Source organism: Mizuhopecten yessoensis, unplaced genomic scaffold (genome assembly GCF_002113885.1).
Source record: "Mizuhopecten yessoensis strain PY_sf001 unplaced genomic scaffold, ASM211388v2 scaffold6361, whole genome shotgun sequence".
In the NCBI taxonomy this organism is placed as follows: Eukaryota; Metazoa; Mollusca; class Bivalvia; order Pectinida; family Pectinidae; genus Mizuhopecten; species Mizuhopecten yessoensis.
Window position 1 is genome coordinate 218,271 of NW_018406511.1, and position 25,210 is coordinate 243,480.

General features: G+C 40.1%; 1 protein-coding gene across 1 annotated transcript in view; it reads left to right on the forward strand.

Annotated features, from left to right (window-relative positions):
• LOC110451990 overlaps positions 1-24,598 on the forward strand; it is a 37,942-nt gene extending 13,344 nt beyond the window's left edge. The window contains exons 7-11 of the mRNA XM_021500230.1: positions 3,623-3,700; positions 11,121-11,348; positions 20,026-20,192; positions 21,257-21,382; positions 24,435-24,598. Of these exons, the coding sequence (XP_021355905.1) occupies positions 3,623-3,700; positions 11,121-11,348; positions 20,026-20,192; positions 21,257-21,382; positions 24,435-24,539 (704 nt within the window). The 3' untranslated portion in view covers positions 24,540-24,598. The remainder of the gene's footprint in view (positions 1-3,622; positions 3,701-11,120; positions 11,349-20,025; positions 20,193-21,256; positions 21,383-24,434) is intronic.
• Positions 24,599-25,210: the final 612 nt, after the last annotated feature.

Here is a 25,210-nt window from a genome sequence, read left to right on the forward strand (position 1 = left end):
ATATCCTACTAGACCTCTGTATCAGATATCCTACTAGACCTCTGTATCAGATATCCTACTATACCTCTGTATCAGATATCCTACTAGACCTCTGTATCAGATATCCTACTAGACCTCTGTATCAGATATCCTACTAGACCTCTGTATCAGATATCCTACTAGACCTCTGTATCATATATCCTACTAGACCTCTGTATCAGATATCCTACTAGACCTCTGTATCAGATATCCTACTAGACCTCTGTATCAGATATCCTACTAGACCTCTGTATCATATATCCTACTAGACCTCTGTATCAGATATCCTACTAGACCTCTGTATCAGATATCCTACTAGACCTCTGTATCAGATATCCTACTAGACCTCTGTATCATATATCCTACTAGACCTCTGTATCAGATATCCTACTAGACCTCTGTATCAGATATCCTACTAGACCTCTGTATCATATATCCTACTAGACCTCTGTATCAGATATCCTACTAGACCTCTGTATCAGATATCCTACTAGACCTCTGTATCATATATCCTACTAGACCTCTGTATCAGATATCCTACTAGACCTCTGTATCAGATATCCTACTAGACCTCTGTATCATATATCCTACTAGACCTCTGTATCAGATATCCTACTAGACCTCTGTATCAGATATCCTACTAGACCTCTGTATCATATATCCTACTAGACCTCTGTATCAGATATCCTACTAGACCTCTGTATCATATATCCTACTAGACCTCTGTATCAGATATCCTACTAGACCTCTGTATCAGATATCCTACTAGACCTCTGTATCATATATCCTACTAGACCTCTGTATCAGATATCCTACTAGACCTCTGTATCAGATATCCTACTAGACCTCTGTATCATATATCCTACTAGACCTCTGTATCAGATATCCTACTAGACCTCTGTATCAGATATCCTACTAGACCTCTGTATCATATATCCTACTAGACCTCTGTATCAGATATCCTACTAGACCTCTGTATCAGATATCCTACTAGACCTCTGTATCATATATCCTACTAGACCTCTGTATCAGATATCCTACTAGACCTCTGTATCAGATATCCTACTAGACCTCTGTATCATATATCCTACTAGACCTCTGTATCAGATATCCTACTAGACCTCTGTATCAGATATCCTACTAGACCTCTGTATCATATATCCTACTAGACCTCTGTATCAGATATCCTACTAGACCTCTGTATCAGATATCCTTCTAGACCTCTGTATCATATATCCTACTAGACCTTTGTATCATACATTTATGTATATCCTACTAGACCTTTGTATCAGATATCCTACTAGACCTTTGTATCATATATCCTACTAGACCTCTGTATCATATATCCTACTAGACCTCTGTATCAGATATCCTACTAGACCTCTGTATCAGATATCCTTCTAGACCTCTGTATCATATATCCTACTAGACCTTTGTATCATATATCCTACTAGACCTCTGTATCATACATTTATGTATATCCTACTAGACCTTTGTATCAGATATCCTACTAGACCTCTGTATCAGATATCCTTCTAGACCTCTGTATCATATATCCTACTAGACCTTTGTATCATATATCCTACTAGACCTCTGTATCATACATTTATGTATATCCTACTAGACCTTTGTATCAGATATCCTACTAGACCTCTGTATCATATATCCTTCTAGACCTCTGTATCATATATCCTACTAGACCTTTGTATCATATATCCTACTAGACCTCTGTATCAAATATCCTTCTAGACCTGTGTATCAGATATCCTACTCTACAACAGTTATACTAGCAAAGTCAAGTTTCATTCAGACATGTTTGTTTTTATCTTAGAGTATTTTCTCTTTACATAGAAGATGAAACAACAACAATGAGTTTTTGTCATTGCTTTGAATTACCTTGTCAAGGTACCTTTCTAAATGCTCGCTTGGTGTAGGTTTTGGGGCCCATAGATACATTCGCATATTGCGGTTCTCGTTTATAAATCCTGGAAGGCGTGATTGACCCCTGCCCTTCTGTAAACCACATAGCAAACTGTGATTGATTACGAACACGACTGTTATGAAGGACTTAAATACATATTTTGTGATATTGTTTATAACGAAAAGGAAATACCATATTTAGCTCTGTACCGTTTACTTCTATTCTAGGCATTATGGTGTTAGTTCACAGAACTTTGATACATAGCTCGGAGTATGTCTGCCATTCCCGTCTCTGTCATATTCCGTCTGTCTGTGCATATTGCAGAGTTATCTTCTCTTGTGAGCAGGTATTGATTGTTACGTCATTGGTTTGTGAGAGTAACGTCATCAATTTTTGAGAAAACGACGTAATTTTCTCACACAACCAATGACGTAACAATCAATACCTGCTCACAAGAGAAGACAACTCTGCAATACGCAAAGACGGAATAACTTCGAGAATCTGTTAGAGTCACGAATGTATTGCTGAGTATGCATGAATATCGTTAGAGAAAGAAAGAGATGTATCTCCAAATAGAAGTAGAGTTAAATTAAGAGGCATGTATTCAATCAGTTCACGATAAAGCTTAATTCTTTGTTCGTTATATATATCACAGGTAAAAAAGAAATGGTGTGTGTCTTCAATAGGGAAGCCACATATACAACGTTGGTAATCAATGAGGTTAACACGAAACAGGTCACTTTTCAATGTACTAGAACGGTTTCTTAATTTTGTATGCAAAACATTATTTTTCCTATCACCATAGAAAAAGGGGTTTGGTACAAGCGGCAAGTTTACGTCTTGAATGGCGTTTCTAAATGATGAGAACGTGGCACTACGTCGTATACTAGTAGGTAACTGGTTCCACAGTCTAACAGTAGAAGGAAAAAAGGATACGTTAGATAATTCAAGTCTGTTGTTAGGTAGGTTGTAGTTTTCAACGTTTCGACGATTATAGTGAGAGTTATCGACAAGGGAAGGGAGTAGAGTGTTGAGATAGTTAGGAGCTATATATTATTGTGGATTTAAAAAAATAATTGAAGTTTTCGACGGGATCTCCGATAGTTGTAGGTATAACTGGTGAGGTACCCCTTATTTAAGTCGTAATTACCAGATATTGATATAGATGTCTTAAGGAATAGAGCAATGAATACAAAGAGGTCCTCTGATTATATTTGAAAATCATGTATTTCTTTTTATATTTTTAAGAATCCATTGCAAGTTTAAAAAACTAATAGATATTAAACTGACTGATTTAAACAATGGATATATTGTCTGTATTATAAGAATGAAATATTTTGTGATTAGCTTAATTTCTTGTATTGAATATAATCTGTTTGTAAACTATTTGTCAATGATTATCGTCAGCTATAACAAAAGTAACAATTGTCTTACACACCTTCCATGAACAGTATTCGCTTCGTTAACGCCGCTCATGTGGTGTGTAAGTAAAGTTTCCCCCGTTCATACTTCCATGAACATTGAAAAACCCAGTTTCAACCGCAACATGATTCATGTATATATTTGCAAATTTTAATCACCTCAAATAGGAGGATTGGAAAAAACAATCGCGAAAATCTGTATTCGAAACTAAAACTTGATATTCTTGTTTTCAATCTTTTAACTAATGTCTTCTGTTTGTAGTTTCTCATCTGGAGGAACTCGTTAAGGCTGACAATATGAATTCGGTTTGTCGAATGGATATTCTTCATCTAATTGAAAGTAAGTAAAACAGTAAGTAAAACAGTAAAACAGTAAGTAAAACAGTAAGTAAAACAGAAATCAGAACCTGACCCAGTTATTATTGATGTGATTATTTTAAAAGGTTTATGAACAATTTCTTGGAACGAGAATGACAAAAACGAACCAAGGATACATTTCTAAATTCCTGAAGGTGACAGGTTTTGACATACCATAGACCTATGTCATGAGTGAATGTGACAAGCTTTGACATACTATAGACCTATGTCGTGATCGACAGTGACAAGCTTTGACATACTATAGACCTATGTCATGATTGAATGTGACAGGTTTTGACATACTATAGACCTATGTCATGATTGAATGTGACAGGTTTTGACATACTATAGACCTATGTCATGATTGAATGTTACAGGTTATGCCATACTATAAATCTATGTCATGATTGAATGTGACAAGCTTTGACATACTATAGACCTATGTCGGGATCGACAGTGACTGGGTTTGATATAGTATAGACCTATGTCATGATTGAATGTGACAGGTTTTGACATACTATAGACATATGCACGATTGAATGTGACAAGCTTTGACATACTATAGACCTATGTCGTGATCGACAGTGACTGGGTTTGACATACTATAGACCTATGTCTTGATTGAATGTGACAAGCTTTGACATACTATAGACCTATGTCGTGATCGACAGTGACTGGGTTTGACATATTATAGACATATGTCATGATTGAATGTGACAGGTTATGACATATTATAGACCTATGTCATGATTGAATGTGACAGGTTTTGACATACTATAGACATATGTCATGATTTGATGTGACAAGCTTTGACATACTATAGACCTATGTCGTGATCGACAGTGACTGGTTTGACATATCATAGACCTATGTCATGATTGAATGTGACAAGATTTGACATATTATAGACCTTTGTCATGATTGACGGTTTGTTGAATTAAGTGCTTTATTAGTTATTGACAAATCATATTGATTTGAGGAAGTACTTATTTCTCTTTCTCGATTTACTTTTGTATGAATTCAACTTCAGATCGGATATAACTGGTTCACAGTAAGTCCCCAGACCAGTGATAACTGGTTCAAAGTAAGTCCCCAGACCAATGATAACTGGTTCACAGTAAGTCCCCAGACCAGTGATAACTGGTTCACAGTAAGTCCCCCATATCATTGTTAACTTGTTCACAGTAAGTCCCTAGACCAGTGATAACAGGTTCACAGTAAGTCTCCAGACCAGTGATAACTGGTTCACAGTAAGTCCCCAGATCAGTTTTAACTTGTTCACAGTAAGTCCCCAGACCAGTGATAACTGATTCACAGTAAGTCCCCAGACCAGTGATAACTGGTTCACAGTAAGTCCCCAGATCAGTTATAACTGGTTCACAGTAAGTCCCCAGATCAGTGATAACTGGTTTACAGTAAGTCCTCAGATCAGTGATAACTGGTTCACAGTAAGTCCCCAGACCAGTGATAACTGGTTCACAGTAAGTCCTCAGATCAGTGTTAACTTGTTCACAGTAAGTCCTCAGATCAGTGATAACTGGTTCACAGTAAGTCCTCAGATCAGTGTTAACTTGTTTACAGTAAGTCCCCAGATCAGTTTTAACTGGTTCACAGTAAGTCCCCATATCAGTGATAACTTGATCACAGTAAGTCCCCCGATCAGTGATAACTTGATCACAGTAAGTTCCCAGATCAGTGATAACTTGTTCACAGTAAGTCCTCAGATCAGTGTTAACTTGTTCACAGTAAGTCCCTAGACCAGTGATAACAGGTTCACAGTAAGCCCCCAGATCAGTGTTAACTTGTTCACAGCAAGTCCCCAGACCAGTGATAACTTATTCACAGTAAGTCCCCAGACCAGTAATAACTGGTTCACAGTGAGTCCCCAGATCCGTGATAACTTAATCAGAGTAAGTCCCCAGATCAGTGATAATTTGATCACAGTAAGTCCCCAGATCAGTTATAACTGGTTCACAGTAAGTCCCCAGACCAGTGATAACTGGTTCACAGTAAGTCCCCAGATCCGTGATAACTTGATCAGAGTAAGTCCCCAGATCAGTGATAACTTGATCACAGTAAGTCCCCAGATCATGGATAACTGGTTCACAGTAAGTCCCAAGACCAGTAATAACTGGTTCACAGTAAGTCCCCAGACCAGTGATAACTGGTTCACAGTAAGTCCACAGATCAGTGATAACTTGATCACAGTAAGTCCCCTAATCAGTGATAACTTGATAACAGAAAGTCCCCAGATCAGTGATAACTTGATCACAGTAAGTCCCCAGATCAGTGATAACTTGTTCACAGTAAGTCCCCAGACCAGTGATAACTGGTTCACAGTAAGTCCCCAGATCAGTGATAACTGGTTCACAGTAAGTCCCCAGATCAGTGATAACTTGATCACAGTAAGTCCCCAGATCAGTGATAACTTGATCACAGTAAGTCCCCAGATCAGTGATAACTTGATCACAGTAAGTCCCCAGATCAGTGATAACTTGATCACAGTAAGTCCCCAGATCAGTGATAACTTGATCACAGTAAGTCCCCAGATCAGTGATAACTTGATCACAGTAAGTCCCCAGATCAGTGATAACTTGATCACAGTAAGTCCCCAGATCAGTGATAACTTGATCACAGTAAGTCCCCAGATCAGTGATAACTTGATCACAGTAAGTCCCCAGATCAGTGATAACTTGATCACAGTAAGTCCCCAGATCAGTGATAACTTGATCACAGTAAGTCCCCAGATCAGTGATAACTTGATCACAGTAAGTCCCCAGATCAGTGATAACTTGATCACAGTAAGTCCCCAGATCAGTGATAACTTGATCACAGTAAGTCCCCAGATCAGTGATAACTTGATCACAGTAAGTCCCCAGATCAGTGATAACTTGATCACAGTAAGTCCCCAGATCAGTGATAACTTGATCACAGTAAGTCCCCAGATCAGTGATAACTTGATCACAGTAAGTCCCCAGATCAGTGATAACTTGATCACAGTAAGTCCCCAGATCAGTGATAACTTGATCACAGTAAGTCCCCAGATCAGTGATAACTTGATCACAGTAAGTCCCCAGATCAGTGATAACTGGATCACAGTAAGTCCCCAGATCAGTGATAACTTGATCACAGTAAGTCCCCAGATCAGTGATAACTTGATCACAGTAAGTCCCCAGATCAGTGATAACTTGATCACAGTAAGTCCCCAGATCAGTGATAACTTGATCACAGTAAGTCCCCAGATCAGTGATAACTTGATCACAGTAAGTCCCCAGATCAGTGATAACTTGATCACAGTAAGTCCCCAGATCAGTGATAACTTGATCACAGTAAGTCCCCAGATCAGTGATAACTGGTTTACAGTAAGTCCCCAGATCAGTGATAAATTGTTCACAGTAAGTCCCCAGACCAGAGATAACTTGTTCACAGTAAGTCCCCAGATCAGTGTTAACTTGTTCACAGTAAGTCCCCAGATCATTGTTAACTGGTTCACAGTAAGTCCCCAGATGGAAAACAATAGTCTTACGGAAGGATTCTTCCACTAACTTTCATAATTAAAACACGTGACACTTCAGATGTGAATGTGGCCATTCGCTGAAGCACTTCTTTTATTACTGAAACTGATTTGCCAACATCTTTCAAAATTTATGATTGAGTGCTTCCCGAGTCTCGGGTACTATATGAAACACCGTTTTCCCAATGTCCATAGAACCCGGATGTGGCATCAGATCAACTGTGGCTGTGTAATAGGTTTCAGATTTCAGGTTCATGACACCATCAAACCTATCACCTCGGCAGCTGTCCTTCCGTTGATATCAAAGGATGCACTCCAGTTTTATGTGCCGTTCAAGGCAATGTACTGATCTGGAACTAGAGTGACGGACTGTATGATAATGAAGAAAACATCACTTCATCTGTGTACTCGACATCCATCACGAATGTCTCCATATGTTTCCTATAATTGAGGAGCTGCACAACTCTTACGAATGTAGCCTTGGGAATAAAAATCTGCAGAATATCATTGACCATTCATGCTCAATCTTGGAAAAACAAATTGAAAATTTGAAGCACAAAACTTGATCCTTCTTATGGAAAACAATAGTTTACAGACACATAATTGTAGTATCATTCCCCAAAATAATCCTTCAAGTATATTCTCATTAGTTCCCGCTGAAAGCGGTTCATATGTTCTTGATATTGACCCAAAACTAGCTGTATTGTCACAGCACAATTATGACGAGGAATTGGAAACAAGCTTTGCTGGCATGTCCTTGGACGATAACGTTGACAGTACAGCTGGCTCTGGGTCAATATCAAGAACATATGAACCACTTTCATCAGAGACTAATGAGACGAATGAACTAAAATACAGTTTTGTACTTCGAATTTTCAATATGTCTTGTTTCCATGATTGAGCATAAACTGTCAATGATATTCTGCGGATTGTCATCCCCAAAGCTACATTCGTAACAGCAATGTTTCTTTGTATCTGCAACCGCTCAATCACTTTGTGCGAATATGCAGTCCCCACCGTTTACAATTTTAGAACGCTGCATGCAATGTCACAACCGCACACAGTCGTAAGTTACGGAGTGTCCAAACCGTACAAATATAAATCTATGTCACCTCTTTAAAATGCATATTGCTACTTGCTACTTTTGAAACCAGTTTAGATTTTGTTTGAAGGCTTCTTAACCTATATCATTGGTCCATAAATACCCAGAACTAATTTTTGAATCCGTTTTATTAACTAAAATCAAACTCGTCGTCGACTGAATGTCCCGATTGCCGGCTCCCGTCACCTTGCAAACACTGCACTTTAATATAGATGCCTTTCTGGAGTGGAATTGTAGCATCTGATAACACTCTGATCTATTATCTTTTGCTTCAGTGCATCCGTTGATCGCTAAAACGTTTTCAAGTAGAAAAATCGGACATGTTTTGAGAACTCACCTTCTACTTGTTTTACGCAGCCGCCATCTTTCAAACAGTCCCAATTTTTTTCAACACCCTGATTACACTACAGTGTGGATGTCTACTGCGAATAATGGAGAATAGTTTTTTTCTGCATAAGTGGCCCATGTGAGGGCAAATCCATTCTTTTTCTCAAGATCTTCAGTGGTTGGGGTCGCTTACCTCCTCAGGAAACCCGTATCGACAAGGGCAATGCACTGATCTGGAACATGGAAGAAGGACTGTATGCTGTACCCCTCTTCTAACTTGGATTAATAACACTTGTTTGATAGTACCGTTGATGTTTACTATTGGTAAAGACTCATCTGTCGTCCCTTGGTACTCCACGGCATCTGTCTTCGACACTTTGACTCGGACTGAATCTGTAGTTTGAAGTGTTTTGTTGAAAGTGTACCCTGGTCACGTGTTCTCTGAAAACATTCGTGATGTGAAGAATTGAGTCAATCTTATTTTCCCATCTTAGTGAGCACTTTTAAAATCACGTACTAGGTCACTGGAGGCGATCGGATACCAGAGCTCTCCTTTGTGGTTTATCTAAGTCGGATGGATCGCCCTCAAACTTAGTGGTCCAGCTGGGGCATCGTCCACGTGTCAGTCGTTCAGTGCCATGTGCTTTTGTTTATGTTTTGTCCTGTACTCGGTGACCTGTTTGTGACCTCTAACCTTGACCTATCTGTTGGTCATGTACATTTACCCGAGTAAGACTTTTACTGTGAACCAGTTATCGCTGATCTTGGGATTTACTGTGAACCAGTTATCTCCGATACGGGGACTACATGTATTTTGGACCCGAAAACATACATTTCGACCAAATCATCAGATAAAGATGACCTTCAGACGCAGAGACATGTAATTCTGTAATGTACTAGAGGCCGGTTGGCGTCCTTTAATGTACTAGAGGCCAGGTGGCGTCCTTTAATGTTCTAGAGGCTAGTATGCGTCCTTTAATGTACTAGAGGCCAGTATGCGTCCTTTAATGTACTAGAGGCCGGGTGGCGTCCTTTAATGTACTAGAGGCCAGTTGGCGTCCTTTAATGTACTAGAGGTCAGGTGGTGTCCTTTAATGTTCTAGAGGCCGGATGACGTCCTTTAATGTACTAGAGGCCAGGTGGCGTCCTTTAATGTACTAGAGGCCGGGTGGCGTCCTTTAATGTACTAGAGGCCGGGTGGCGTCATTTAATGTACTAGAGGCCGGGTGCATCATTTAATGTACTAGAGGCCGGGTGGCGTCCCTTTATGTACTAGAGGCCGGGTGGCGTCTTTTTAATGTACTAGAGGCCAGATGGCGTCCTTTAATATACTGGAGGCGGTTGGCGTTCTTTTTAATATACTAGAGGTCGGATGGCGTCCTTTTTTAATGTACTAGAGGCCGGGTGGCGCCCTTTTTAATGTACTGGAGGTCGGATGGCGTCCTTTTTAATGTTCGCGTCTAACCGAGTTAGTGACTATTTTCACGAGATCAGACGCCAGCTCATTTTAATCAGCACCCTCATGTCGGGAGGAACGGTCCCGGTCTCCCATTGATGGAACTCTACTATTGGTTTTTGAGGGTAGCCATCCTTTGGAAATGATTTTATTCAACAACAGAAATATCTCAAAAAGATTATTTACACCTATGCCGTTTTCAAAATGATTGAATGTTTAGTGTTACACTAACACTACAAATCCAGAGAAATAAGACATTTGTGAGCGATTCATTTGTTAAATGAAAGAAGATATGCATTATGTTTACTCATTAAAGCAGGATTTTACGACATTCATTCTGTGTGCATTTTCCTCATTTAGATATGTTTGATATCAGTCGTTTTCTATTGCTTTATAGAGTGTTTGCTATTTCCTAAAAATGTCTTTTTTTGGACTTATTCGTGAAGCTAGACTGACGTCCGAAAGCCAATAACTGGTACGTAGTTATAAAAAAACCGGTATATCTTGAATCAGGAAATTTCAGCAACAGTTCGAATTTTGAGATAAAGAGGTTTCGTTTAATCTTTGCCCATTCACACCATGCACCAACTATACCAAACCATTGCCACGTCCAATGTAGCCCCATACAATCACTGTGTCCCATTACAGCATGCTTTATAAATCAGTGTATCGTATTTTGTCACGACATCATCGGGACGTCGTCAGGTGACTGCTGTGGGCCCACTGAATAATCGTGTCTTTTCCTTTGCCTTCTGCTAACTGCTATCTCCATTGCAACACTTGGGTGCTTTTTCGTTTCCTATCTTTCGCGTCTTCTTTCTTTTCTATCCACTGTCTCTTCTCGGCGATGCCTTCCTCGGAACTCGTCCCATATGACCCTGGCTGCGCAAGGCAGTTAAACCCCAATCAAACAAACCTATGACGTCATCATTGTCACAGATAAAAAAAATGCATATGTCATAACAACCTATAAACAGTGCAATGCAAATATCCTTTTCGATCAGGATATGAACACATATCGACTAAGCCTACCACTCCTCGGGAAACTGCCAGACCTGATACAACGCACGCGCCTACTACACCCATGCCTTCCACACATGCACCTACTCCTGTACCGACACATACTCCTAGACCGACACAAACTTCGAGACCGACACAAACTCCGAAACCGACACCGGCTCCAACTACACCTGCTCCTATCGTGACGACACCAAAACCTGTTGCTGTTTCAAGTAAGTGTGACTTTGTGTGTCGAACGCTAGGAATAAACCCGTATGTTTGGTGTAAAAGGTAAAATATTTATTTCTTTTTGTTTTTTGAGGTACTGATTTGTCTGTTATATTACCTTTAATAACTGTCAAATAGAGTAGTGTCTGCTTACAGTGATCCCAGCCACAAGGTGTCAATATAATAGTGTGTGATTACAGTGATACCAGCCACTAAGTGTCAATAGAGTAGCTTGTGATAACAGTGATACCAGCCTCTCAGTGTCAATAGAGTAGTGTTTGATTACAGTGATACCAGCCACAAGGGGTCAATATAATAGTGTGTGATTACAGTGATACCCGACTCTCAGTGTCAATAGAGTAGTGTGTGCTTAAAGTGATACCAGCCTCTCAGTGTCAATAGAGTAGTGTGTGCTTACAGTGATACCAGCCACAAGGTGTCAATAGAGTAGCGTCTGCTTACAGTGATACCAGCCACAAGGTGTCAATAGAGTAGTGTGTGCTTACAGTGATACCAGCCTCTCAGCGTCAATTGAGTAGTGTGTGCTTACAGTGATACCAGCCACTAACCAGCCACAAGGTGACAATATAATAGTGTGTGATTACAGTGATACCAGCCACTAAGTGTCAATAGAGTAGCTTGTGATAACAGTGATACCAGCCTCTCAGCGTCAATAGAGTAGTGTGTGCTTACAGTGATACCAGCCACAAGGTGACAATATAATAGTGTGTGATTACAGTGATACCAGCCTCTCAGTGTCAATAGAGTAGTGTGTGCTTACAGTGATACCAGCCTCTCAGCGTCAATTGAGTAGTGTGTGCTTACAGTGATACCAGCCACAAAGTGTCAATAGAGGAGCGTCTGCTTACAGTGATACCAGTCACAGGTTGTCAATAGAGTAGTGTGTGCTAACAGTGATACTAGTCACTAAGTGTCAATAGAGTAGTGGATGATAACAGTGATACTAGTCACTAAGTGTCAATAGAGTAGTGGGTGCTTAGAGTGATACCAGCCACTAAGTGTCAATAGAACAGTGTGGGTTTACAGTGATACCAGCCACTAAGTGTCAATAGAACAGTGTGGGTTTACAGTGATACCAGCCACTAAGTGTCAATAGAGAAGTATGTGCTTACAGTGATACCAGCCACTAAGTGTCAATAGAACAGTGTGGGTTTACAGTGATACCAGCCACTAAGTGTCAATAGAGCAGTGTGTGCTTACAGTGATACCAGCCACTAAGTGTCAATAGAGTAGAGTGTGCTTAGAGTGATACCAGCCACTAAGTGTCAATAGAGCAGTGTGTGCTTACAGTGATACCAGCCATTGGGTGTCAATAGAGTATTGTGTGCTAACAGTGATACCAGCCACTAAGTGTCAATAGAGAAGTATGTGCTTACAGTGATACCAGCCACTAAGTGTCAATAGAACAGTGTGGGTTTACAGTGATACCAGCCACTAAGTGTCAATAGAACAGTGTGGGTTTACAGTGATACCAGCCACTAAGTGTCAATAGAGAAGTATGTGCTTACAGTGATACCAGCCACTAAGCTTACAGTGATACCAGTCACAGGTTGTCAATAGAGTAGTGTGTGCTAACAGTGGTACCAGCCACTAAGTGTCAATAGAGTAGAGTGTGCTTAGAGTGATACCAGCCACTAAGTGTCAATAGAGTAGTGTGTGCTTACAGTGATACCAGCGTCTCAGTGTCAATGGAGTAGTGTTTGCTTACAGTGATACCAACCTCTCAGTGTCAATAGAGAAGTGTGTGCTGACAGTGAAACCAGACTCTCAGCGTCAATAGAGAAGTGTGTGCTAACAGTGATACCAGCCACAAAGTGTCAATAGAGTAGTGTGTGCTTACAGTGATCCCAGCCACTAAGTGTCAGTGTGTGCTAACAGTGATACCAGCGTCTCAGTGTCAATAGAGTAGTGCGTGCTTACAGTGATACCAACCTCACAGTGTCAATAGAGTAGTGTGTGCTAACAGTGATACCAGCGTCTCAGTGTCAATAGAGAAGTGTTTGCTTACAGTGATACCAGCCACAAGGTGTCAATAGAGTAGCGTCTGCTTACAGTGATACCAGCCTCTCAGTGTCAATAGAGTAGCTTGTGATAACAGTGATACCAGCCTGTAAGTGTCAATAAAGTCGTGTGTGCTAACAGTGATACCAGTCACAAGGTGTCAATATAATAGTGTATGAAAACGGTGATCCCAGCCACAAAGTGTCAATAAAAAAATGTGGGTTAACAGTGATACCAGCCTCTAAGTGCAAATAGAGTAGTGTGTGTTTACAGTGATCCCAGCCTCTCAGTGTCAATAGAGAAGTGTTTGCTTACAGTGAACCCAGCCACAAGGTGTCAATAGAGTAGTGTGGGCTAACAGTGATACTAGACACTACGTTTCAATAGAGTAGTGTAGACTTATACTAATACAAGTCACTAAGTGTCAATAAAGTAGTGTGTGCTTACATTGATACTAGTCACTAAGTGTCAATAGATTAGTGCTTACAGTGATACCAATCACTAAGTGTCAATAGAATAGTGTGTGCTTACAGTAATAATAGCCACTAAGTGTCAATAGAGAGAGTAGCTTGTGATAACAGGGATACCAGCCTGTAAGTGGCAATAAAGTCGTGTGTGCTAACAGTGATCCCCCAGTCACAAGGTGTCAACATAATAGTGTATGATAAAAGTGATCCCAGCCACAAGGTGTCAATATAATAGTATATGATAACAGTGATACCAGCGTCTCTTACAGTGATACCAGTCACTAAGAGTCAATAGAGTAGTGTGTAGTGATACCAGCCTCTCAGTGTCAATAGAGAAGTGTATGCTAACAGTGATACCAGCCTCTAAGTGTCAATAGAACAATGTGTGCTTACAGTGATCCCAGTCACAAGGTGTAAATATAATATTGAATGATAACAGTGAAACCAGCCACAAAGTGTCATTAGAGTAGTGTGTGCTTCCAGTGATCCCAGCCTCTCAGTGTCAATAAAGTAGTGTGTGCTTACAAGTGATACTAGACACTACGTTTCAATAGAGTAGTGGGTGCTTACAGGGATACCAGTCACTAAGTGGCAATAGAGTAGTGGGTGATAACAGTGATACCAGCCCCAAAGTGTCAATAGAGTAGTGGATGATAACAGTGATACTAGACACTAAGTGTCAATAGAATAGTGTGGGTTAACATTGATACCAGCCACTAAGCTTACAGTGATACCAGTCACTAAGTGTCAATAGAGTAGTGTGTGCTAACAGTGATACTAGACACTAAGTGTCAATAGAGTAGTGTGTGCTTACAGTGATACCAGTCACTAAGTGTCAATAGAGTAGTGTGTGCTTTGAGTGATACCAGCCACTAAGCGTCAATAGAGTAGTGTGTGCTAACAGTGATACTCACTAAGTGTCAATAGAGTAGTATGTGCTTACAGTGATACCAGCCACTAAGTGTCAATAGAGTAGTGTGTGCTTACAGTGATACCAGCCACAAGGTGTCAATAGAGTAGTGGATGATAACAGTGATACTAGTCACTAAGTGTCAATAGAGCAGTGTGTGCTTACAGTGATACTAGTTACTAAGTGTCAATAGAGTAGTGTGTGCTAACAGTGATACTAGTCACTAAGTGTGAATAGAGCAGTGTGTGCTTACAGGGATACTAGTCACTAAGTGTCAATAGACCAGTGTGTGCTTACAGTGATACTAGTTGCTAAGTGTCAATAGAGTAGTGTGTGCTTAGAGTGATACCAGCCACTAAGCGTCAATAGAGTAGTGTGTGCTAACAGTGATACCAGTCTCTAAGTGGCAATAGAGTAGTGTGTGATAACAGTGATACCAGCCTCTCACTCAGTGTCAATAGAGTAGCATGTGCTTACAGTGATACTAGTTACTAAGTGTCAATAGAGCAGTGTGTGCTTACAGTGACACCAGCCTCTCAGTGTCAATAGATTAGTGCGTGCCTACAGTGATAACAGTCACTAAGTAGAGAGTCAGTAGAGTAGCTTGTGATAACAGTGATAACAGCGTCTCAGTGTCAATAGAGTAGCATGTGCTTACAGTGATACTAGCCACTAAGTGTCAATAGAGGAGTGTTTGCTTACAGTGATACCAGCCATAGAGTAGTGTGTGCTTACAGTGATACCAGCGTCTCAGTGTCAATAGAGTAGTGTTTGCTTACAGTGATACCAACCTCTCAGTGTCAATAGAGAAGTGTGTGCTTACAGTGATACCAGCCTCTCAGTGTCAATAGAGTAGTGTGTGCTTACAATGATACCAACCTCTCAGTGTCAATAGAGAAGTGTGTGCTGACAGTGATACCAGCCTCTCAGCGTCAATAGAGTAGTGTGTGCTAACAGTGATACCAGCCACAAAGTGTCAATAGAGTAGCGTCTGCTAACAGTGATACCAGTCACAGGGTGTCAATAGAGTAGCTTGTGATAACAGTGATACCAGCGTCTCAGTGTCAATAGAGTAGTGCGTGCTTACAGTGATACCAACCTCTCAGTGTCAATAGAGTAGTGTGTGCTAACAGTGATACCAGCGTCTCAGTGTCAATAGAGTAGTGTTTGCTTACAGTGATAACAGCCACTAAGTGTCAATAGAGTAGGGTGTGCTTACAGTGATCCCAGCCTGTAAGTGTCAATAGAGTAGTGTTTCCTAACAGTGATCCCAGCCTCTCAGTGTCAATAGAGTAGCTTGTGATAACAGTGATACCAGCCTCTCAGCGTCAATAGAGTAGTGTGTGCTAACAGTAATACCAGCCACAAAGTGTCAATAGAGTAGTGGGTGCTTACAGTGATCCCAGCCACTAAGTGTCAATAGAACAATGTGGGTTTACATTGATACCAGCCACTAAGTGTCAATAGAACAATTTGGGTTTACAGTGATACCAGCCACTAAGTGTCACAGCCACTAAGTGTCAATAGAGTAGTATGTGCTTACAGTGATACCAGCCACTAAGTGACAATAGAGTAGTGTGTGCTAACAGTGATCCCAGCCACAAAGTGTCAATAGAGTAGTGGGTGCTTACAGTGATACCAGCCACTAAGTGTAAATAGAGTAGTGGGTGCTTACAGTGATCCCAGCCACTAAGTGTCAATAGAGTAGCTTGTGATAACAGTGATACCAGCCTCTCAGTGTCAATAGAGAAGTGTGTTCTGAAAGTGATGCCAGCCGCACAGCGTCAATAGAGTAGTGTGTGCTAACAGTGATACCAGCGTCTCAGTGTCAATAGAGTAGTGTGTGCTAACAGTGATCCCAGCCACAAAGTGTCAATAGAGTAGTGGGTGCTTACAGTGATACTAGTCACTAAGTGTCAATACTAGTCACTAAGTGTCAATAGAGTAGTGTTTGCTTACAGTGATCCCAGCCACAAGGTGTCAATATAATAGTGTGTGATTACAGTGATACCAGCCTCTCACTAGTCACTAAGTGTCAATAGAGCAGTGTGTGCTTACAGTGATACCAGCCTGTAAGTGTAAATAGAGTAGTGTTTGCTTACGGTGATACCAGCCACTAAGTGTCAATAGAACAATGTGGGTTTACATTGATACCAGCCACTAAGTGTCAATAGAGTCGTGTGTGCTTACAGTGATACTAGTCACTAAGTGTCAATAGAGTAGTGTGTGCTAACAGTAATACCAGCCACAAAGTGTCAATAGAGTAGTGGGTGCTTACAGTGATACCAGCCACTAAGTGTCACAGCCACTAAGTGTCAATAGAGTAGTATGTGCTTACAGTGATACCAGCCACTAAGTGACAATAGAGTAGTGTGTGCTTACAGTGATCCCAGCCTGTAAGTGTCAATAGAGTAGTTTTTGCTAACAGTGATCCCAGCCTCTCAGTGTCAATAGAGAAGTGTGTTCTGAAAGTGATGCCAGCCGCACAGCGTCAATAGAGTAGTGTGTGCTAACAGTGATACTAGTCCCTATGTGTCAATAGAGTAGTGTGTGCTTACATTGATACCAGCCACTAAGTGTCAATAGATTAGTGTGTGCTTACATTGATACCAGCCACTAAGTGTCAATAGAGCAGTGTGTGCTTACAGTGATACCAGCCTGTAAGTGTAAATAGAGTAGTGTTTGCTACCAGTGATACCAGCCTCTAAGTGTCAATAGAGTAGTGTGTGCTAACAGTGATCCCAGCCACTAAGTGTCAATAGAGTAGTGTGGGCTTACAGTGATACCAGCCTCTCAGTGTCAATAGTTTAGTGTGTGCCTACAGTGATAACAGCCACTAAGTGTCAATAGAGTAGTGTGGGCTTACAGTGATACCAGCCTGTAAGTGTCAATAGAGTAGTTTTTGCTAACAGTTTTACCAGCCTCTCAGTGTCAATAGAGTATTGTGTGCTAACAGTGATCCCAGCCACTAAGTGTCAATAGAGTAGTATGTGCTTACAGTGATACCAGCCACTAAGTGTCAAGTCAATAGAGTAGTGTTTGCTTACAGTGATCCCAGCCACAAGGTGTCAATAGAGTAGTGTGTGCTTACATTGATACCAGCCACTAAGTGTCAATAGAGCAGTGTGTGCTTACAGTGATACCAGCCTCTAAGTGTCAATAGAGTAGTGTGTGCTTAGAGTGATACCAGCCACTAAGCGTCAATAGAGTAGTGTGTGCTAACAGTGATACTAGTCCCTATGTGTCAATAGAGTAGTGTGTGCTTACAGAGATACCAGCCTCTCAGTGTCAATAGAGTCGTGTGTGCTTACAGTGATACTAGTCACTAAGTGTCAATACTAGTCACTAAGTGTCAATAGAGTAGTGTTTGCTTACAGTGATAACAGCCACTAAGTGTCTAGTGTTTGCTTACAGTGATACCAACCTCTCAGTGTCAATAGAGTAGTGTGTGCTAACAGTAATACCAGCCACAAAGTGTCAATAGAGTAGTGTGTGCTTACGCTTACAGTGATACCAGCCACTAAGTGACAATAGAGTAGTGTGTGCTAACAGTGATACTAGTCCCTATGTGTCAATAGAGTAGTGTGTGCTTACAATGATACCAGCCACTAAGCGTCAATAGAGTAGTGTGTGCTAACAGTAATACCAGCCACAAAGTGTCAATAGAGTAGTGGGTGCTTACAGTGATACCAGCCACTAAGTGACAATAGAGTAGTGTGTGCTTACAGTGATCCCAGCCATTGGGTGTCAATAGAGTAGTGTGTGCTAACAGTGATCCCAGCCACAAAGTGTCAATAGAGTAGTGGGTGCTTACAGTGATACTAGTCACTAAGTGTCAATAGAGTAGTGTGTGCATACAGTGATACCAGCCTTTAAGTGTCAATAGAGTAGTGTTTGCTAACAGTGATACCAGCCTCTAAGTGTCAATAGAGTAGTGTTTGCTAACAGTTTTACCAGCCTCTCAGTGTCAATAGAGTAGTGTGTGCTTACAGTGATACCAGCCACTAAGTGTCAATAGAGTAGTGTGGGCTTACAGTGATACCAGCCTGTAAGTGTCAATAGAGTAGTGTTTGCTAACAGTGATACCAGCCTCTAAGTGTCAATAGAGTAGTGTGTGCTTACAGTGATAATAGCCAATAAGTGTCAGGGGTTTCTGTTTTAAGTAATAGTATTTCCCCCTACGAGGTGTATGTTGTCTCATTAAATAATAATCCCTCCCTCCATCATGGTGTATGGGATCTCAGAAAGCAATATTCACTCCCCCCTCGTGGTGTAGTGGATCTGAGTAAGTAATATTTACTCCCTCCGTCGATTTGTATGGTATCTTAGTTGGAATATTCACACCCTACTTGGTGTGTATTGGATCTCAGTTAGCAATATTCACTCCCCCTTCGTGGTGTAGCGGATCTGAGTAGGTAATATTTACTCCGTCCTCGTGGTGTACAGGATATCGGTTAGCAATATTTAATCGCTCGTTCGAGGTGTATGGATCTCAGTTAGCGATATTTACTCCCTCCTGGTGGTGAAAGGGATCTTAGGTAGCAATATTCACTCCCTCCTCGGGGTGTATATGATCCCAGTAAGCAATATTCACTTGCTCCTTCGAGGTGTATGAATATCAGTAAGCAACATTCACTCGCTACACGTGGTGTATGGAATCTGAATTAGAAATATTCACTCGCTCCTTCGAGGTGTATGTGATATTAATAATCAATATTCACTCTCTCCTCATGGTGTATGGGACCTCAGTTAGCAATATTCATCCTCCGTCGTGATGTATAAGATCCCAGTTAGCAATGTTCATTCGCTCCTTCGAGATGTATGTGATATCAGTAATCAATATTCACTCTCTCCTCATGGTGTATGGGACCTCAGTTAGCAATATTCATCCTCCGTCGTGGGGTATATGATCCCAGTTAGCAATATTCACTCCCTTTTCGTTGTGTACCGAATCTCAGAAAGGAATATACCCCTTCCTCGTTGTATACAGGATCTCAGAAAGAAATATTCACTCCCTCCTCGTGGTGTATGGAATCTTAGTTAATAATATATTCTCTTTCCTTTGTGGTGAATGGGATCTTGTTAAGATATATGAAATCATTATACCAAAATACAACATTTTTTTTATTTTTTTATTTTTTATCTTTACTTATGTAAAAAAATGGAATTTAGCTTAGCTTTATGTTCGCAAGCATTTCTAATATCAATTAAACTCCCGTTGATCGCTAGGTATACCATTGTGTATTCTAATAAATCAATAAAACAGATATTTTTTTAATAAAGAAAACACTTGTGACCAACTGACACTAGTTTCTGATCTGGCAAACACAAATCTAATCACCCACCCACTGGCGGGATTTTGTGCCGACGCCTCCCGAAGTCAATCCGAGGCTCTGGTATTGCAAGCATGTAGCGCTCCAGCCCCAGTGCAGTGGCGGCAGGGTGGACAGGTATGTGTTATTTTCGTAACCAGCATTTCAACTCAGGTTATGTTCTGCCTTAGGTGTTAAATCATTGTTAAATTATCATTTGTTTTCCAATTAAACAAGATTCTGTTAAATATACATCTTAAAAAGGAATTTGCCAAAAGGTGCAATGCCCATATAAGCTAGCATATTAAAGGTGGTTTTCATTAGTTGATAACATTAAACGTTATTGAAGTTTTGTATGTTGAGGATATTAAGATATTTTCGTTTCGAACTGAAAAAACGTATTTGAAACCAGACATGCAGATGCTAGACCACCACGTCTATGATAATATGTCAATTAAGTGAGTATCAGTTACTGAATTTATACACATTCCTTCCACTCAAACTTGTACTACTCCAACGACACCTCTCTCTCTCTCTCTCTCTCTCTCTCTCTCTCTCTCTCTCTCTCTCTCTCTCTCTCTCTCTCTCTCTCTCTCTCTCTCTCTCTCTCTCTCTCTCTCTCTCTCTCTCTCTCTCTCTCTCTCTCTCTCTCTCTCTCTCTCTCTCTCTCTCTCTCTCTCTCTCTCTCTCTCTCTCTCTCTCTCTCTCTCTCTCTCTCTCTCTCTCTCTCTCTCTCTCTCTCTCCCTCTATCTCTCTCTCTCTCTCTCATGCACACCAATAATTCTTCCTCCGTCACAAACACAATTACCCTCATATCTTCCAACAAAACATAAATATTTCTCCCTCCCTGACGCACGCATCCAACATCACCACACACACACTCCCCCATATTCGTCAACACCCTATACAACTCTCTTTTGCATATATTCCCTCACACCCACACCCTCCGCACTATATCAGTCCTATAAATTTGATTATATGTTGTATTTACATTACAGGAATTCTATACTAATGTTTATTTAACTAACAACTTTATTGAGAAGGTTAAATTATCCAGGAACGGAAACATGGTTCATTACTTGTATGATAAATTAATACGTAGGGTTCCGATATTTTGTCATTGTGTTGTATATTATTATTATGTTTATTAGAATAAATGCTGTGAGAAACAATCTTGCTATGTCGTCATCATTTATCGTAGGTTTTAGGCAACTGTGCTAACATACCAAAGTTTAGCCCTATCTCTACCTTCCTGCTCGGAAACTACGTAATGGACGGATCTTCTCTGAGTGGTATTCTGCTGGATTGTCTTCCAAACGGATTCAAGGTATAAACTTATGGTAAAGTTAGAGGGTGGTTATTCTGTACGGCGTCTAAATCTTTGTTTTATATGTATGCTAACAAAGAAATTAAAATGTTCTATAATTTATTCGCGTGTTTTAAGGGTTTGATGAATTAAAACTTTGTAAATGGATAGAACGATGCAATAACTTGGATTAATAAGAGAACAAAGACGTAAACAATATGAAGTATTGAAGCAGTAACTCGATACAGAAATGAAGCAGTAACTCGATGTAGAGATGGAGCAATACCTCGGTGTAGAAATGAAGGAATAACTCGATGTAGAGATGGAGCAATAACTCGTTGTAGAAATGAAGCAATACCTCGATGTGGAAATGACGCAGTAACTCGATGTCGAAATGAAGCAGTGACTCGATGTAGAAATGAAACAGTAACTCGATGTAGATATGAAGCAATTACTCGATACAGAAATGAATCAGTAACTCGATGTAGATATGAAGCAGTGACTCGATGTAGAGGTGATGCAATAACTCGATACAGCAATGAAGCAATAACTCGCTGTAGAGATGAAGCAATATCTCGATACAGAAATGAAGCAGTACCTCGATGTAGAGATGAACCAATAACTCGATGTAGAAATGTAGCAATAACTCGGTGTAGAAATGAAGCAGTGCCTCGATGTAGAAGTGAAGCACTAACTCGATGTAGAAATAAAGCAGTAACTCGATGTAGATATGAAGCAATTACTCGATACAGAAATGAATCAGTAACTCGATGTAGATATGAAGCAGTGACTCGATGTAGAGGTGAAGCAATTACTCGATACAGAAATGAATCAGTAACTCGATGTAGATATGAAGCAATTACTCGAGGGGGAAATGAAGCAGTAACGCGATGTAGAAATGAAGCTATAACTCGATACAGAAATGAAGCAGTAACACGATGTAGAAATGAAGCAAAAACTCGATACAGAAATGACGCAATAACTCGATGCAGAGATGAAGCAATAACTCTATGTATAAATGAAGCAGTAACTCCATGTAGGGCGGAAACAATAACTCGATGTATAAATGAAGCAGTGACTCGATGTAGAGGTGATGCAATAACTCGATACAGCAATGAAGCAATAACTCGGTACAGGAATGAAGCAATAACTCGATGGAGAGATGAAGCAATTACTCGAGGGGGAAATGAAGCAGTAACGCGATGTAGAAATGAAGCTATAACTCGATACAGAAATGACGCAATAACTCGATGCAGAGATGAAGCAATAACGCGATGTAGAGATGAAGCAATAACTCTATGTATAAATGAAGCAGTGACTCGATGTAGAGGTGATGCAATAACTCGATACAGCAATGAAGCAATAACTCGCTGTAGAGATGAAGCAATTGCTCGATGTAGAAATGAAGCTATAACTCGATACAGAAATGACGCAATAACTCGATGCAGAGATGAAGCAATAACGCGATGTATAAATGAAGCAGTGACTCGATGTAGAGGTGAAGCAATTACTCGATGTAGAAACGAAGCAGTAACTCGATGAAGAAATGAAGCAGTAACTTGATGTAGAGATGAAGCAATTGCTCGATGTAGAAATGAAACAGTAACTCGATGTAGACATGAAGCAGTAACTCGATACAGAACTGAAGCAGTAACTCGATACAGAAATGACGCAATAACTCGATGCAGAAATGAAGCAATAACTCGATCTAGAGATGGAGCAATAACTCGGTGTAGAAATGAAGCATTAACTCGATGTAGAGATGGAGCAATAAATCGGTGTAGAAATGAAGCATTAACTCGATGTAGAGATGAACCAATAACTCGATGTAGAAACGAAGCAATAACTCGATACAGCAATGAAGCAATAACTCGATCTAGAGATGGAGCAATAACTCGGTGTAGAAATGAAGCAGTGCCTCGATGTAGAAGTGAAGCACTAACTCGATACAGAAATGAAGCAATAAATCGGTGTATTAATGAAGCAATAACTCGATGTAGAAATGAAGCAATAACTCGATGTAGAGATGGAGCAATAACTCGGTGTAGAAATGAAGCAATAACTCGATGTAGAGATGAAGCAATTACTCGATGTAGAAATGAAGCAGTAACTCGATGTAGAAATGAAGCAGTAACTCGATGTAGAAATGAAGCAATAACTCGATGTAGAAATGAAGCAATAACTCGATGTAGAAATGAAGCAGTAACTCGGTGTAGAAATGAAGCAGTAACTCGATACAGAAATGAAGCAGTAACTCAATGTAGAAGTGAAGCAATAACTCGATATAGAAATGAAGCAGTAACTCGATGTAGAAATGAAGCAATAACTCGATGTAGAAATGAAGCAGTAACTCGATGCAGAAATGAAACAGTAACTCGATGTAGAAATGAAGCAATAACTCGATGTAGAGATGGAGCAATAACTCGATGTAGAAATGAAACAGTAACTCGATGTAGAAATGAAGCAATAACTCGGTGTAGAAACGAAGCAATAATTCGATGTAGAAATGAAGCAATAACTCGATGTAGAAAGCCAATTGATGTAAACAGTTGGCACTGAATGCCAAAGAATGAAAATCTACGACTAAAATATTCTGAAGCGTAGAAACAAAGTAAGAAATCTGTCTTTAAAACACTGGAAACATTACACAGGTACAACTTTTGGCTTCAATAAATCATTCAGTTTTGAACCAATCTTTCAAATTGACTGCGTTCATGTAAATAACAAAATTCAAGGTTAGGTTTAATTTCGGGAACTGATAGTCAACCAGCATTATGAACCATTTTGTGTCGAGAATAAAAATAACATGATTGAACGTATTATTATCAAACTGAAATAGCCAAGAATTCAACGGGTGCATAAATGATTATAAACTTAAATGATATAAAGATATTCGAAAAGAATTTTCATAAAGTTCTTCTAGAGCTTCTTGCATGCGCATTGATGCATGTACTCGGTGGAAGCACCACCTTTTCTGCGTTGATTAGAAGGATACAACAGTTTATATTAATTTTCAATAGAAGTTTTTTTTGAAGTTTCAGTGATTAATTTCAAGTTATATTTTCTCCTCCAGATGGCAACACAGCTGTGCGGTCATACACCTCAGATCTACGACATCTTAGGAGGAAGTGCCGATTCAAGGCAGGACGCCGGAAGTTACTATCTCGTCACGTGGTAGCCACGTCACGTGACCTCATGTATATAATATGGAAATAAAGGAAATAACTTGTTAACATACTCGACTGTGCTGTATCTTATTTAGATAAAACAAATAGTTTTAGTTTAATCAATTCAAATTTAATCAAATTTATCGAAATTCAGGTCACAAACATAGAGGTTTATTTGTGTACACTGTGTAACAGGGCACAGAGAATTACAACGTCCAGACCGGGGTACGAACCCGGGACCCCCAATTGAGCTATCTGACATTCCTGCCTCCTTTTTCTACGTCTTCGCTCCCAGAGACACAACTATTAAAAACTCAGATAAAGAAATCCCTTTGCCAAGCATTCACCCATTACTTGAAACAAGGGTGGATAAGCTCGCCAATTTTGTAACAGGAGAAAGAAAAATGCATCGGTCAGACATAGTAAATTTACACCACGGGCCTTAAGGTCAATTTAGTGACCTAATTATGAATATTTTACTGTCTGGTTGATGAAAGAGATATGGCGGGTTGCTATGCCTATTTCCCCAAAGCCATGTTACGCTAGCGCGCGCACCAACCGTGCACTGTTATGACGCGTCCTCAGGTATTTTTATACAGGTAGCAATATCGGAATCCCGTGTCTAAGAATAGATTATTGTAAACAGACCACATATTTGGTATTTCGGCATTATTTGTTGGTG